This window comes from Aspergillus piperis (assembly GCF_003184755.1).
Source record: "Aspergillus piperis CBS 112811 unplaced genomic scaffold BO85scaffold_7, whole genome shotgun sequence".
In the NCBI taxonomy this organism is placed as follows: domain Eukaryota; kingdom Fungi; phylum Ascomycota; class Eurotiomycetes; order Eurotiales; family Aspergillaceae; genus Aspergillus; species Aspergillus piperis.
Window position 1 is genome coordinate 313,514 of NW_020291597.1, and position 16,557 is coordinate 330,070.

At 50.8% G+C, this 16,557-nt stretch overlaps 4 protein-coding genes across 4 annotated transcripts; 2 read left to right on the forward strand and 2 right to left on the reverse strand.

Annotated features, from left to right (window-relative positions):
- The first annotated feature begins 44 nt into the window (after positions 1-44).
- BO85DRAFT_519256 (uncharacterized protein) lies at positions 45-1,149 on the forward strand. Its single transcript, XM_025665035.1, has 2 exons — positions 45-276; positions 347-1,149. The coding sequence occupies exons 1-2, from the start codon at positions 145-147 to the stop codon at positions 938-940; spliced, it is 726 nt and encodes a 241-aa protein (XP_025516281.1). The 5' UTR covers positions 45-144; the 3' UTR covers positions 941-1,149.
- Positions 1,150-3,851: 2,702 nt separating this feature from the next.
- Positions 3,852-6,164, reverse strand: psrA (putative general stress response phosphoprotein phosphatase Psr1/2). The gene is made up of 5 exons (XM_025655116.1): positions 5,876-6,164; positions 4,584-5,779; positions 4,381-4,530; positions 4,227-4,325; positions 3,852-4,169 (listed from the first exon to the last, which is right to left on the reverse strand). The coding sequence occupies exons 1-5, from the start codon at positions 5,973-5,975 to the stop codon at positions 3,957-3,959; spliced, it is 1,758 nt and encodes a 585-aa protein (XP_025516282.1). The 5' UTR covers positions 5,976-6,164; the 3' UTR covers positions 3,852-3,956.
- Positions 6,165-8,094: 1,930 nt separating this feature from the next.
- BO85DRAFT_448422 (uncharacterized protein) lies at positions 8,095-8,614 on the reverse strand. Its single transcript, XM_025659930.1, has one exon. The coding sequence runs from the start codon at positions 8,393-8,395 to the stop codon at positions 8,183-8,185; it is 213 nt and encodes a 70-aa protein (XP_025516283.1). The 5' UTR covers positions 8,396-8,614; the 3' UTR covers positions 8,095-8,182.
- Positions 8,615-10,942: 2,328 nt separating this feature from the next.
- Positions 10,943-16,539, forward strand: BO85DRAFT_458606 (uncharacterized protein; the record flags this gene model as incomplete). Its single annotated transcript, XM_025661598.1, has 5 exons — positions 10,943-13,378; positions 13,817-14,033; positions 14,327-14,403; positions 14,657-14,839; positions 14,917-16,539. 5 exons carry the CDS (start codon positions 10,943-10,945, stop codon positions 16,537-16,539), a joined length of 4,536 nt encoding a protein of 1,511 aa, XP_025516284.1.
- Positions 16,540-16,557: the final 18 nt, after the last annotated feature.

Consider the following 16,557-nt stretch of genomic DNA (forward strand, 5'->3'; position numbering starts at 1 on the left):
CGCCAAGACACGCATCGCGATAACCAACATTTCTCCATCCATCCCCATCATCCATTCCATCTCACATTCACACCTTCATCAATACCATGAACCCACCACCACAACACCACCAACCCCAACCCCAATCCCAATAAGCAAGAAAAAATGACCCTAAAACCCCTAACCAGCAGCATCCACATCAAAACGCACCCGGCCCCACGCTCCCTCTCCGAAAGCAAACTCATTCTCTCTGCACTCCAGAAATTCGGCGAAGTCGTGACATTTCGAAATCTAAAAGTAACCCCCTCCCTTTTCCACATTACATAACCAAACTCAATGCTAATAAAAGTGATAATGGTGGATATAGTACGACCCCACAAACACATCCCCCAAATCCGCACACAATACCATCGCCATCTTTGAGTCCGCGGCCGCAGCGTCTTCGGCCATTGCGGCGTCGCCGATTACTATCCCTGTACAATCTCAAACACAAACACAAACACCAACTCAATCACAAAGCCAGAGTCTAGAGGGAAAAGACGAACTTCCCTCGCGTACAGCTACACACCCCACACCACAATCACAATCACAACCACAACCCCAAGGACCGACCCTAACATGCACGATCCAACCATCGCGACATAACCACGTCTCGGCGATGACGCGCAACCCATACCATACGTTCTTCTACGTGGATAAGGAAAGCCATATGTATAAAGATCTGGTGAAGAGTGGGATACCGTTGGATTATCTGGCGGATGGGCCGATGAGGAGGAAGGCGCATGTGCCGGAGCGGGTGAAGAGGATGCTGGATCGGGATGTGTGGAGGTTTGGGGGGAAGAGTTTGATGGGGTTGTATCGGTTTGGGGTGGAGAGTGAGAGTGAGAGTGGGAATGGGATGGAAGGGCAAGGGGAGAGGGAGAGGAAGGATGGGGAGGGTGAGGGTGAGGGGACGAAGTGATGTGATGTGAAGTGGATTGGGTTGGGTTGATGATTGTATGATATGTTTCCTTTTTTTTCCCCTGTATAATAGGGTGGGTCGGTTGGATTGTACATGTATGTATAGCGGGCTACGTACGTCACTTCGTTTATTGTAATTCTAATAGGTGATGGGTAGGTGGGCGGGTACATTAATAGCTATGAATGAGGTTGATGGCATGTAAGATGAAGAAATCGTTCCCCTTATACAACGCGGATATACGCTGCGTTTCGTTAGTATCTCTAAGCATCGACAGATAAAGAAAGGAAACTTACTCGCGTCAACCTGCATGATATGCGGTATCGCCAACCGCACCTTGTTCCGATACAATGCTGGCGCTCTCGTCTGTAGCGGGTTGCCCTCAAAGTACACCGTCTGGAGTTTCTCCTTGTCCCGGAGTTCGCGCTCCACTTCATCGAAGCTCGACAGTTGGTTGTTGGACGCCCACAGCTCCTCCAAGTTCTTCAAATGAGACACATGTTCCAGCTTGGACACCTGGTTGTTGGAAAAGTCCAGCACGCGCAGCGAGGTGTTCTCCTCGAGACCGCTAAGGTCGGTGATCGCATTATGGGACACATAGAGTTCCTCCAGGTTCTTCAGGTTCGAGAGCCCACTGATACTCGTGAGACGGTTCGACTGGATAGAGAGGATGCGCAGGTTGGAGAGGCCATCGAGGTTCTATCATCATCGCAGTCAGTCAGCCAACGCACATCACACCCAAGACTTGGGACGCAGCCCACGTACTTTCAATTCCGTGATCTTATTCTTCCCCAACCACAGCTCCTCCAACGCCTTCAGATTATCCAGATTCTCAATCTCCTGCAAGAAGTCAGAACGATACCCCAGCAATCACCTCAAGTACATTCAAAACCCACCCGAATCCTATTCGCCCCGAGCTCCAAATTCCTCAACGACGTCAACGTCTCCACCCCCTCTATCTTCGAGATCTTATTCTGCACAAAATACAGATCCGTCAACTTGACCAAATGCGAAATATTCTTAACATGCTTAATCTTATTGAAGCTAAGATCCAAGCTGGTCAAATTCTCGAACTCATCCAGTCCCTTCACATGCGATATCAGGTTATCGTAGAGATCGAGTTCCGTCAACGACTTGGCAACTTCCGTGGGGAATTCGATTCGTGTGATTTGGTTCTGTCGGAAACATAATCTCTGCCATCATCCACCGTTCAATTAGCACCGTGTCGCGCGATTACACAAATACTGGGTATCATCGCTGTACCTTCACCTTGGGAAACCGCTCCAACCGCAACGCCGGAAGCGAAGTTATGCGACAGTGAACGAGGTCGATTTCCTGATGCGAGGTGTGTTAGCTAACTGGCTGTGTCCCTTAATCAACGAACGCGTCGCGTCGGAAGAAGTATCAGCGTATACCTCTGCGTCTGGGTCCTCGTCCTCCAATAGATCTGCATAAAACCCAACCATCAGTATATTGCCCTTCGCATCGCCGGCATACCACGCCCTATCATAATCCCGGTATGTGTGGATGTTGATTGACATACCCTCATCGGCCTCGATCTCCTCCACGGGCGGCGCATCCGAGTCCGAGTAATCGGGGTCTTCTAGTGCTTCCGGGTTCGTGATCGTGGCTTTCGGTTCGACCCGTAGCTTTCCGTCCCAGCCATGTTTGTCCTTCATGTTAAGCGATGGGGTGTGGGCGTGTGTGTGGAATAGGGTGGTCCTGGAAAAAAAGTTGGTTTGGTGGTGATGCAGTTGGAGGCGGGGAGATTGGGTATGACGCTGCCAAGAAATATCAGGAGATCGTCGGAGATTTGGATGGAGGCTCAAGGAAGCGGACACAGCCTTGCAGGGGAAATATGTATGTATATATGTATGAAAGAGTTCAAGACGGGGCTAATCGGGGAATACTCACATGAGCTGACACGATGTAGTGCGGACAAAAGCGGGATGCGATGGAAGATTTGGAGATGACCGACCGATCGGTCGGTCATTATTGCCGCGGCGTGATCTCAGCCCGCCTTCGCCGTTACGAGGCGATCCACTCTACGCTGTAGTCTAGATGCTCGATATATCGCCAATATTTCTGTCCATCATGCGTTACCGCCTGTTTTACTCGTCACTTCTGATCTATACTACTCTGGAACTCGGCCGTCTCGTGAAATGGTCAATTCAAAACTACTTAAACACGGGACAAGCTGGATGGTGGAGGCGGACGCTTTTATGTACAGCACGCACGCCCAATCAGTACATATACATTGCAAAGTCCGATCCCATGTAAGTCTGGAACCGTTCAGACCATGCGTGTACCAGAAGCAGCGACAGGCGCTTGAGACATGAATCAAAATGCCACGCGCAGGGGAGTCTCCAAAAAATAGACCATGGCGAACCAATGACAAAAACAACGCTGGGTTTTGGGGTTCACATCTTCGGGCACAAAGAGACTAGGAAAATAACCAGGACGGCGGGTCGAGCCTCTTATGGGCTGCATGTTAAGCAAAAAGAACAAAATGGGGACGATGAAAGGAATCAAAAGTAGAAAGAGACAGATGAAAGAAAAGAGGGAATGTAAATCGGGGAGCGTATACATGAGATCAGCAAAATTTTGGCTGATGACCAAGACTGACGCCTGCGGTATGCAACAGGAAAGAAAACTTTAAACACTAGGAAACAAGACTGGCGGGGGTAATCTGGTATCTGCTCGCTGGGAGCGCAAGAACATGGCCGGTGCTCGGAAGAAAAACGGTGCGAATGACATGGGGATAAAGGCAAAAAGATGATGATGGGGAGGAAAAGCCAAGGAAAACACATCTTCACTGTGGAACTGCCGCGAGCGTTCAGATCCCAGACGAAGCTGGATTGAGCTGCCCGGACGGTCTGGCTGCTCGACACGGCAGACGTTCCATGCGTATAGTTGATCAAAAATCAGATGACTCTTTCTTTTGAAAACCGAGTGGACCCGCAAGGTGAAGATAAGCATGCTGTAATGCAAATGCCGGAAAAAACTAGAGTTACAGGCATCACAATGTAATGTCGAGAACCAGACTAACGTCTTTCACTTGTGCCCCGGCAAGGTCTTCGAGGACGGGGATCAGATCGAGAAGCTCGTTATCGTGGGCGTCAGAGAACCAGCTGCTGATGGGTATCGCATGTTGAGGGTGGAAGATATACGAAGTTGGGGAATTATCAATGATAATCGTATCGCGTAGGTCGCGGCCTACTTGAGAGAGATCCTAACCAGGGATCAGCAAACAATTCACGCAAGACAATGTACACTGAGTGGAACAAACCTTGACATAGTTGCCTTGATGGTTATAGCAACTATCCCTGAACAGTCGGTGGTGGACAACGTTGTGAATATCTAGCTGATCCAGCAGAGGATCACCGTACTAATGAAGCATGAGCGAATGCGTAGCCGATGATTCTGATTGTGGAATAACTCACCTTCGACACAGAAGCGGTGAAGACAACCACTTCATACAACTCGCCCACCCTTTTCATGAATTGGTCGACTCCAGGTCTTTTTATAACGTAGATGTTGTGATATTGACCTTCAATCTCCACGGGAATGGTAAAATCCGCGCGTTCAAGAACCTGAACATAGGTTAGTCTAACACTGGGTTGATGATAAACTTAGGATGGCGGACCTTGAAACTACTGTGAACCAACGTCTCGTCCAAATCAAGAACCAAGCATTTCCTGTCCCGCAGATGGGGAAGAGGTGGCGGCAAGAGGAATTGCTGTTGCGTCTCCTCTAGCATTGTATCGGCGTGGTGTCCAGATGGGCCCGTCGGCGGAGGCAATTCAGCTGGAATTACTGTCGCCTCCTCGTCGTGTGAAGTATACTTCTCGTCGTCATAGCTATTTTCGGACGCCGGGGGCTTAGGCAATTCATCCAGCTCTATAGGAGCAGTCGGAGCATCCTGAGACTTTTCAGTGAGGGGAGAGATCGCTTGCTCCTCTGCTTTCTGAGCGGCTTCCTCCGCTTCGCTGGCAACAGCGCTTGCTTCGGCGGTCGTAGTGGAAGGTTGAGTACTCTGGCCTACACCGAGCCCCTGTGATTCAGCACTGTCCTGTGGCAAAGCCGGTACTTTCTCTGTCTCTGCTGCACCCGAAGGTACCGTTGCACCATCGAGCTGAGCGCCCTGCTCGGAAGTAGTCACAGTGCGCTCTTCGTCCACCTGAGACATGGACTGGTTCGACGTCACAGTCATGTTGGGTTTCTCATCCCGGTAGTAGCTGGGGTCTTTGGATTCCGCGGTGCTCGAATCACCAGCATTGGTGTCAGCCTTCTCCGGAGTGGCCTGGGTGTGAGGAACCGATGGCTGTCTGGATGTCCGCTTCGCTGGGATGGCAGGGTCCTCCGAATCATCGCTGGGCGAGGAACAACAGCTCAAAAAGGCGAACAACCTATACGAGACCTTGCTTCTCCTCTCTGGCTTGGCCGGATCACGCAAGTCAGGGCTTGCCGACTTGTCTTCCTCCATACTCGCCCCCTCCTGGTTTTGCCGACGCGACCTCATACTGCTACCTCTGCTCCGGTCCCTACGACCCTTGAATATGCTTCTTTTCGAACCGCGAAGAGTATTCTCGGAGTCATCGTGAGCGGTGTCTTGACTCTTGTCCAGCGTAGATTGCCGATCCGCTTTTAACGATGCACGCGACGGGATGGGCAACAGTAGATGATGTTTCTTCGGTGCGTCAGCAGACGTGGCTGCAGAGTCCTCTACCGAGCCCTGGGTCGGTGCGACGGACTCTTGAGCCGCATTGACGGGCTCTACATGGTTCGACGGAGGCGACGCATCGGTGGTGGCGGGCTGGTCCTGAGGCGGCGGTTCAGGATCTAACAAAGGAGATATCAGCAACGGCACTCGGAACCAACCCAAGCGCATCGGAGAATTTGATTGCGAAGCCAGGAACAACGGAGTTGGAAACTTACTGGAGTCGGGGGGACTCGTCGCGATAGGCATGAGCGCTTCTCCAGTGGTTGGTTTTGAGTTTGATGGTGAAGAATCTCGCTCTAAGCTCCCTCCGAGCATTGAGGGTAGCAGAGCGAGGTTCACTTAAGCGGACGGGGCAACCAAAAAAACGAAGGGAGAGAAGAGTGACGAGAGAAGAAAAGAGAGAGCGAGAGAGAGATAGAGAGGAGTCGGAGGACAATGACCACCAGGGTTACCGCCGAGAAGGGGAGGGAGGGGGGTTGCGCCGGCAAGGAAGAAGAAGAGGAGAGAGAGAGGGTGCAGTCACGCCTCCTGGCTCTTCGCACGTACTGAATGGATGGGATGGAGGCAGGTTACTAAGGTGGTAGTACCAGTAAGTTGCTTAGCTCTGGGACCCGGACCACCGCCTTGAATAAGGCTAGTGCGCAGCACTAAAAGACTCGTTCGCAATGAGCAGATCCAATCAATCCGCACTCCAATGTCCAGAATACAGGGCGGCAGACGAGCAGAAAAGCATATGCGACCGGCACGATCTGGGAAGTCAAGTCTGGGGATGATCGTAGGAATGGAAGGGTTCGAGCGTGTGAAAGTGCAGGACTGTTTGAACGTAGGGATCACGTGGTTGAGCCAGGGCGCAAGCAGCTCCTCTTGACTCGTTTGATGACCTCTTTTGTTTCTAAGTGGTACGAATGATAAAAGGTTCAGGCAAGGTTAAGGCAAAAGGTCACCGGCCAGACAGCCCGGTAGTTAGTTGAGTTAGTTTAGTTGGAGAAGAATAATAGCTGTAACGTAAACGATCTAGGGTATGATCGTTTGTTGCACTGGGGCTGACGGGTTGTTGGCCAGCGGGAGGGAAGTTAAGGTGAAAAGGAACTCTAAAAGAGGGCCCCCCCGAAAGTAATCTGATCGGCGGTTGATGATCGGACTCTTGTGCTGTGGGTTCGTCCCTTTCGCTTAGTCGATGGGCAAAGGAAGTGTCAAAAGTGTAGCCAGCGGCTAAGAGAGACTTTTTCTTTCCACTAGTTGGACACGGTCTGATGACGGTTTTCTACAGTCGGGATGAGCGACAGGGGAGCACGGAAGTCCAAGGGGAATCAGTCCAGGTGCGGTGGTGCTTTGATATGGTCAAGCAAGCCGGTTGATGATAGTGGAGAGTGGCTTATTCCTTAGCTCCTTGACTGGCGGCTAACCGGTTTAAGCAGAAAGAGGAAGAGGAAGGGGAAAGGGGGAGGAAACTAGAGTGAAAAGAGAACCGAGAAAGAGAGGGCAATAGCAAAATAATACGTAGAGCCCGAGGGGGGAAGAGAGAGAGAGAGGAGAAGGGAGGGGAGGGGGAGGAGGGAGGTGGAAGTGGGTGGGTGAATACAGCAATGATGATAGTAATAAAACCAAAATTAACATTATCATCGCAATAATAATAATAATACAGGAATGATAATAATACTAATAAGGTGCAAGAAAATAAAAAATAATTTAAAATTACTCCATTCGTGTTGCTATGCGCTGACTTTTACGGAGGTGATGACCTTAAATTAACTGGGACAGTTAAGTACTAAGAAGTAAGTAAGTAGGGACGTTGATGGTGGATGATGAATGCTCGGATGTGCCTTGGGGGGCAAGGGGTAAAAAGAAAAGCAGCAAGCAGACATCGGAACCCGCATGAGAAATTAGTACGGGCCCCAGGAGAAAAAGGCGAATGAAAAAAGGAACGAAAAATGGAAAAAGAAAAAGCGGGAGAACACAGGCCAAGTCTGGTCTGGACCAAAAGATGCAGGGCTGCAGAATTGGGGCCAGACACCCTCAGAACTGCTGCGACTGGCTGGTCCAGCATTGGAGACGGAGGTTCAGTCTCCATTTGCAGCAGGTTCGGGCCTGATTTGACGGGAGATGCCCCGTACCTTGAAGTTTGCACGCCCTGATTACCTCCCATTGGAACCGGTAAATCAACTTACCATGAGCAAGCATCTTGGTGAGCCACGCTTTCCAAAAGATTCAAATTAACTATTGCACAGACATGTGGACGATAAGGATACCAGCAGGATCCCCCCCCCCCATACTTCATTTGATCCAGACTGATGTAATTCATGCATAGCCAGAAGCTAGTGAGTTACACGCCTACCCACAGCAGCTCGGTCCCCGGTAGAAGTAAGTCTTCTGTAGCCTTCGACTCGAGGTCATCCGGAACAGGTTCCGACTCGAGAATGGGCTCATTCATATCCTCGTAAGTATAACTATAGCAGTCGTACCCATCCAAATTATCAGTAAAATTGGGAGAAGTCATGAAAGTCTGATTATCTTGTTTTCAATTATTTTCTTTCACGGATCGCATAGCAAACCCCGAAAGTAAGTGCTATCATTGTTACCCCGAGAAGGCTTGGTGCAGGGATCTGGCTCGTCTTTTCTTCCGTGGGCGCTTCCAGGACGAATCGGAAGTAGCCAAGAGTTAAGGTGGTCTCAATCACCAGTGACAAGGTGAGGCTGGCGTATATCTGGCAGCTCAATAGTCCTTTCGAAGTCATGCATATCTGCTCCCATTTCATGGTGTCCTTTGGAGGGGGCTGTGATTTCTGTAGCCACAGCATCTCTCTTCCGTAACAGCCTGTACTGCCCGAGTCGGATCAATTCATGGTGCACACCACCTTCACCTGAACCTGCAGCTTCTTGTCCCTCATGACCACAACAATCATGGGAGACCAACACCCTGGCCCTCCCTCCATCCTCTTCAAGACCCTGGAAACAGTTCCAGGTGACGACGGCCATCTGCTCAGCCAAGCGAGCAGCACCACTACTAAAGTAGGCAAGGCTCAGGAAATAAGTTACAGCTATTGTGGGTGATCAGTACCTCATGATACAGGATCGAGTCGAAATTACCGACTTCTGCGATTGAGATTCTGAACGGGCACCTCCACTCCGAAGAAGTCACTCTCTTCATTCGCTTCTCGTCCTGCTAGCCTTCCAGCCTAAAAAACCGCACGCCCTAGACAGTACCACGACTCCGCTCACATCTAATATCTTCAGCCCCTCTGGCATTTTATTGGGTCATTCAAGACATGCATCATTCGTTGTCCGTTGAGAATAGGTCCTACCATTGGCTAACTATTACCGACCGTGATCGGCCTCAGCTACTGCTCAGGTCTCCCATGTCGTCGCCCGTCAATCTAAATCTAATTCCTCCTTCGCTGGGACCAAGGTCGCCATCCGCAGCAAGCTTTTCAGAAATCCAGAGGTCATCTTCCAAGAACATTAACATGCTCTAGTCTAGAAAGGCTCATCACCATGGCTGGCGGATAATGCGCCCGGGGCGTCATTCCATGCATCTACTTGGGACTGCCTGCAAATCAGATGCTGCTCAACAGGAATAGGCCCGTGCAGTTGTCGAAAGAAGAGTCGATCATCCTATCTAGCCATCTACCCATGCTTGCATACCTGCACACATACCTAGTCTCAATATTTCTTATACGCTGTAGGGTATCAACCTCCCTTTTTGTTCGTTTGTGCTACCCTGCCTTCGTAAAAAACGGTCTGCTTCTAATGGTGATAGTCATCCCTGCCAAAGAAGATGCCACTGCAGCCATCCATAGTTTGCGGGGTCTGCTAAGTAGGAGTTAAGCAACAACCCCAATGACACAACATTTCTGTCTGGGTGATACATTCCAGTATCCCTCCTGGTTGATCATTGACACAGAGGGGATGGCGCATTCTACGAAATACTTTGCTTGTCTTGAGATCCAAGTGATTGTCAAGTTTTGGTTTCAGACAGGTATGCGGAGACTGTTTGGATTGTTTACCATCTTTCAGCTTCAACAGCGAGAGAAAGAGCTGGTAATTACCCTGTAATACCTGATCTCCATGCCATCCCCACTCTTGTATCCAACCCCCGCATCAAGTGCGAGACTGCAGCCTTCGGATGCTATTTTTGTTCTTCGAGATAAATTCATTCATGATTATGCCTTCACTTTCTGGCTGTCAAGTCATACGATCGAGGACAAATGGGAGAGCTAGGCCACAATGTTGGAATCAAGGAATACCATGTTCAAGTCTGAGAACGATCCACATTTGCGTTATCTTTCCGGGCTTCCCTGGTTGCCAAAGTGCCGGCCAGCCATATGGTTCTTCGATTAAAGTCTAGCGGACCAGCACTGACCTCAAGTTTAGGTGCCTCGTGCGATATTGGTAGACCTTGTATTTTACCATCAACCTCCCGCTATTGAAGCTTAATCGACCGGCACCAGATCAACTAAATGATACAGATAACAACTACTTCTATCAGATAATACCACCAACCTCGTAACTACTACCTGCACTATCCGGCCGGTCTTGGTTGCAGCGCCTGGGTCCCTTTTAGGAAGTTGGGCGCTTAAGGGCCCTAGGTACATAGTAAGACTGCCAGAGGATGGACCTGCAAATCTCAATAACGCAGACAATTATCACAGCCAATTACTGCCGATCATTTGATGCAACTTGGGTGGCTCATTAAGTAATACTTGTGGTACAAGATCTGTGAAATCAAGCGATTCACTACTCCGACATCGACCGGATGATGTCAACGGCTTTATTAACTAGTTATTTGAAATACTAAAAACAACTAAAAGCCATCGTCACCACATTTCGGAGATTAGGCTCATAGGCAATCTCCTATAGCGAAAAGGTCTTCTGTGAAGGCTAAAACTTGTGGCCACTGATACTTGATGTAATGAAGGTCTGGGGACTCCGCACGTGAGGTGCGCCTCCGCCCCTCCGCAATGTTGGCCCGAGGTCTTCACATGCATTAACTCTCAACAACATTGTCAGCTTCGTCCATAATGTGAGCTCCTGAGTGAGTTGTCCGCTACCAACAGTCTCACAACCACACTTATTCTTACTCATACTTCCTGCTTACAGCATATCCGACCTCGAAACTACACCACAGACCGATATAGAACGCGTCATCCCTGCGGACGCTTCTCCCCATCTCCTGATGGCCTTCGACAGTCTGGCCTAAGAATGCCAGCTGCCGTGAGGGCACTGTCCTACAAGGTGCCCACAGATTGTGTCAAAAGTGGTTCTGTGGCTATACATGAAGCATAATGGCCGCTCATTCAACGCTTCGTCGTCGAGAAGATCCTCTCGTGGCGCTGTACAACAAATACACCAGTCTCGTTCGCTCCCGAATCAAGCGTTCATCAAAGACCACCCAAATCATCGCCACTATTGCACTGATCCTATCTATTTTGGGTTCCGGTTATGGAGGCTACAAATGGTTCAGCGAAAGGGCCAAAGAACGTGCGCGAGGAAGACGGCTGCTGCGTCGGAATTCTGGGATTCGAGGCAAGGATGGCACTCGTACCATCTATGTGCCCTATAAGGGCTCCATGACCTCTAAGGTTGTAATCCATCCGACCAAACAGACGACTTTCGATGCGCATCGGCGGTTGTTCTTGAATCCACCTGCTGCCGCCCGTGTCGGCGACGGCGAATCAGTGAATCAAATACCACCGCCAACCACGAAGCCTGGGATCAACCTTGCATTCCTTCATCAATTTCTCAGCCTAGGGAGTATCATGGTCCCGAGATGGGGTAGCAAAGAAACCGGATTATTAATGGGTCATGGGGTTTTCTTGCTCTTGCGGACGTACCTGTCTCTGTTGATCGCACGGCTTGATGGCGAGATCGTAAGGGATCTTGTCGCGGGCAAAGGGCGCGCTTTCGCTTGGGGCATTCTCAAATGGTGCGGGATTGGCACACTGGCTTCCTACACCAATGCCATGATCAAGTTCCTGCAATCGAAGGTGTCTATTGCGTTCCGGACCCGATTAACGAGGTATATCCACGATCTCTATCTTACTGGCGATAACAACTACTACAAGTTGATGAATCTGGATGGCGGTGTTGGCCAAGGACCAGACCAGTTCATTACCCAGGACCTCACGCTCTTCTGTTCTGCAGCAGCAGCTCTATACTCGTCCATGGGGAAGCCTATGGTGGACCTATTCGTGTTTAATTATCAACTGTATCGTTCTCTCGGGCCTTTGGCCCTTACCGGTATCCTCACGGGCTACTTCAGTACCGCAGCAGTTCTGAGGAAGCTTTCACCACCGTTTGGAAAGCTGAAGGCTGTGGAGGGAAAGAAAGAGGGTGACTTCCGGGGTCTACATTCACGGTTGCTCGCCAATGCTGAGGAAATCTCTTTCTATGGCGGCGCGGACATCGAACGTGTTTTTCTAATGAGAAGCTTCAAAGACCTTCAGCGCTGGATGGAGGGTATCTATAGCCTCAAGATCCGCTACAACATGCTCGAAGACGTCATTCTGAAATACGCTTGGTCTGCGTTTGGGTACCTGATCACGTCTCTGCCAATATTTCTTCCAGCCTGGGGCGGCATGGGTGGTGCCCTGGAGCTTGTGGACGTGCCGAAGGAGACTGGTCGAGAACGCGATCGCATGAAGGAGTTCATCACGAACAAACGTTTGATGCTATCTCTGGCGGATGCTGGTGGCCGGATGATGTATAGTATCAAAGACATCTCGGAGTTGGCTGGGTACACGTCTCGAGTCTACAGTTTGATATCCACCCTTCACCGAGTGCATGCGAGTGCATACTACCCCCCACGCAATTCTCATGCGGAGCTATACTCTCTCGCGGATGTACAAGGGACTATTCATAACGGCTTTGATGGTGTTCGTCTCGAACAGGTTCCCATCGTCGCGCCTTCAATATATCCCCGGGGTGGCGATGATCTGATCGAGTCACTGTCATTCGTCGTGCACTCCGGCGACCACCTCCTGATATCTGGACCGAACGGGGTCGGCAAGACTGCCATTGCCCGGGTTGTATCAGGGCTGTGGCCAGTGTACCGCGGGTTGGTCAGTCGCCCCAGAGGGTTTGGGCTTGACGGCATCATGTTCCTTCCCCAGCGGCCCTATCTCAGCGTGGGGACTCTCCGCGATCAAGTAATCTACCCCCACACTGCAATCGACATGCACGAGGCAGGTGTAACCGATGCTGCACTGCAGAAAATTCTGGACGACGCTCACCTAGGCTACCTCCCTGGACGCGAAGGCGGATGGGACACTCGAAAGGAGTGGAAGGATGTCTTGAGTGGAGGAGAGAAGCAACGCATGGCATTGGCACGAATTTACTATCACGAGCCTCGCTATGCCTTCCTTGATGAAGGAACCTCAGCAGTCTCGTCTGATGTCGAGGGCCTGCTGTACCAGCGGGCAAAAGAGCGGGGAATCACCGTGATTACGATCTCCACACGCGCATCGCTCAAGAAGTACCACACATACAACCTTAGCATTAGTATTGGCGAAGGGGGCGAGCAATGGGAGTTTGAGAGGATCGGCACCGCCAAGGAGAAGCTGGGAGTTGAGAAGGAGTTGCAGGAGATACGGAAGCGGCTTGACAAGGTGGAAGAGTGGAAACAGCGTCGGGAGGATATTGAGAACGAGCTGCGCAAGGTCTGGGTGGAAGAAGGAGAGCTTTCTCCACCACCCTATGAATCCGACTCGGAAGCAGTTGAGGTACAGGATGATCAGCAGTAGGCTCTCATCCACTGCAGGTCAGATTAGCCGAAGCTGTGGCCATTGTTTCATTTTCTATTCATGTTGACTTAGTGTCCGAGTGAATCTGTACCCGGACTTCTGGATGATGGAAATAGATTAACCTGTTATTGTGAAGCTGTGATAATTTACCCATCTGTAGAGTCACATGACCATCACCCACGGCGGCAGAGCGGATCCTGTTCTTGACCCATGCATTTAACTATCATCAATGCTGCATAGCTCTGTTCTTGTCTTCCTGTCTCTTGAATCTCTACCCTTCACTTTTCCCTCTTCTTTTATATAGGAATCTAGTCACGTGTTCATTTATATCCCAAAATGTGCATTCTGCGTGCAGACTAATCACAACTTACTTCCAGCTCTTATTCAAATCTTATCTAAATTTAACTACTCCTGCAGGGGGAAGACGCCCCTTCTACTATAATGTCAATCATTATGGAAGACCCGTCTTCACCAGACCAGCAAAAAATGGTCGTCATACCAATCAACCGAACATTCAGCGACGGCACCCAGGACAACTGGCCCAAAGATGAGAGATTTCTGCGACCAGACGATGGTTACTATCGAGAGAAGCTGGCCTCCATGTGGCTGCAGAAAACGGGGGCTTATGAGCGTGGTACGTTGATTGCATGATTTATTTTGACTTTATACTACTTCAATTGATGCTCTACACCTTTGCACGGTTGCTTTGGAGGTTGTTTGTCATTTATCTATCCATTACTCCTTTCGGACTCTGTACTTCAGATCCATATTGAGATATCTGGTGCATCGTATACCTTATTGTACCATCATGTGAAGGCCACCAATAGTTGCTGTTCTTTGATCAGAAAGGGAAAACGACATGTCGCTGCATGCTAGCATATCGAAATTATATTCGCATTTATTTCACCTCACTAACCCTGCTTCTAGGAGTGGAATACATCCTGGACAGTCTGCCTGATGGTTATGCTCTATTTGACAGACCGCGTATTGCAAACCCCGACATTGTGGGTTTTTAGCCCTTTACTTCTGGGTGCATTCATATCCCTGACTCTCAGCAGTACGATCGTTTCCTCTATGGCCATCCAACAGATGTGTATTTCAACTCCACGAAGCAGTTCTTTCCGCACTTCTACTATCTTATGACAGGCGGCCAAGAGCCATGCACTTGTGTTCTTTGCGAAAAAATGTCCAAGAGGATACAAGGTATGTCGCGACCAATATTCGGACTACCTATGCAATACTGACAGTAATCTACAGAAGGCGGCTCAGAAAGACGAGGTCCTGGAAGGCCTCGGGGGAGACCTCCTGGGACTGGAACGCCGATCCGAACCCCTGGTAGGCCACCGGGGAGGCCGCCTGGTCGACCTCCCGGATCAAGCGCAAGCAAACCACCCGGAAGGCCACCGGGAAGACCACCAGGAAGGCCAGGACGACCCCCTGGTAGGCCCCCTGGCCGACCTCCAGGCAGGCCTCCAGGAAAGCTTTCGTCGGCGACATGCCCTTGTACAGATAACGAGGGGACACCAGACGTGTTCAAGATGGCCATTATGCAGCTCGAGCTACAGGGGTTACAGGAGAAGGACATCACAGAGCCTGGAAGCATGGACTGGCGCGCAGAGCGCTCACTACTCGACGAATACATCCAAAAGCTGGACATGCAACCGTCCTTTCTGCCCCGTGCTGGAGAAGTCGTGCTCTGGACGCCAGATTTCGAAGGCGAATTAGCCTGGAATCCCGTGAATAACCAGATCCAAATATACTTCCCCAGCGAGAAGCGCTGGCTGGGCACCCCAGAATGGCGAGCAGGTATCGTCAGTCAGGTCCCAGAAGAAGACACCATCTTCCAAGACATCGTCCAGACATCCCCCAAAAAACAGAGCATCAACTACTCAGGCTTCCGCGTCGAAACCTTCCCTGACCCCCACAGCCCTGACAAAAGCTACTCCCTGCACTACAAATACATCTACCTGAAATCCATCAAACCCTTCAACGCCTACGAACACTTCCTCCAAAATATCCCTCGCAAGAACCTCCACCCCTCCATCGAATACGCCATGACCATCATGTCCTCCTTCAGTCTCCTAGACAAACACCACTTCAAAGGCATCTGGCCCGACGCATCCATCTACAGCCGGGGGATCTTCATCGGCGCCGAGCTCCTCACCATCGGCGACGCCGTCCGCCTGAAACCCCAGAACTACAACCCCAACAACCCGCAACCCACTCCCTCACCAACCGTCACCGACATAATGGTAATCGAAGAGATCCGCCTCGACCTGAAAGACTGCGACTCAGACCGCAAATCCAAGCACCTCGCAGAGAAATACACCATCCGCATCCGCGGCAAGATCTACACCCCCAGCGACCGCCGCATCTACCTCACCAGCAACACCCTCCACCCCATCAAACCCCTCACCGCAGACGAAGTTGTCTCCGCCTTCCACTACGTCGGCATGAGCGGCTACGGCGACTGGTACCGCATGCACCCCGGCGCCATGGTTGACGTATCCCAGGACATGATTCTCGGCCGACTCTACGAACCCGACACCCTGCAACTCATGTTCGGATCCCTATCCCTCGGATACGATCTGGATGGTGTGCTCCGCGGACGGGAGTACTCCCGCCAAGCAGACGAACGCATCCCAGAGGGGCAGAAATGGTTCTGGGGCGATTTCCGCACGCAGACGCTTGCGATTGACTCGTTGAATGGAGAGGATGTGGGACACTATAGCGACGCCAGGGATATGAAGATGTGGAGGGCGAATCTTCGTGTGTTGGATGGGGTGGCCAAAGCGGCGGATTTCAGGGAGGCCAAGATACCGGGCGATGTGGGACGGCCGTCGACGAAGTCCAGGTCGAATTTCGCCAAGGTGGGGAAGCTCAGTAAGCTTGTTAGTACGGGGTTGGGGGGTGCGGATTTGAGTAACCCTGTTAGTGAGGCGGAGGAGGGGACGAGTCGGTTGTCTGTCGGTGATGAGGATGATGAGGAGGAGGAAGAAGAAGAGGAGGAGGAGGAGGAGGAGGAGGAGGATTTCTCGCTCCGTATGGATCAGTTGCGCGGCGGGACAGAGGAAACCGAAGAAGGGGACTATGTGCCTGATAAAGAGAGGGAACGGAAGCGAGTAAGACATGATGATTGAGAGCTGGATTGTACTATA

Coding starts and splice junctions, on each gene's coding strand:
- psrA (XM_025655116.1), bottom strand. CDS start 5,975: ATGCTCGGAGGGAGCTTAGAGCGAGATTCTTCACCATCAAACTCAAAA. Junction 4,531..4,583: donor TGGTTCACAGTAGTTTCAAG/GTCCGCCATCCT, acceptor ACCTATGTTCAG/GTTCTTGAACGCGCGGATTT. Junction 4,170..4,226: donor ATCAAGGCAACTATGTCAAG/GTTTGTTCCACT, acceptor ATCCCTGGTTAG/GATCTCTCTCAAGTAGGCCG.
- BO85DRAFT_448422 (XM_025659930.1), bottom strand. CDS start 8,395: ATGACTTCGAAAGGACTATTGAGCTGCCAGATATACGCCAGCCTCACC.
- BO85DRAFT_519256 (XM_025665035.1), top strand. CDS start 145: ATGACCCTAAAACCCCTAACCAGCAGCATCCACATCAAAACGCACCCG. Junction 277..346: donor TGACATTTCGAAATCTAAAA/GTAACCCCCTCC, acceptor TGGTGGATATAG/TACGACCCCACAAACACATC.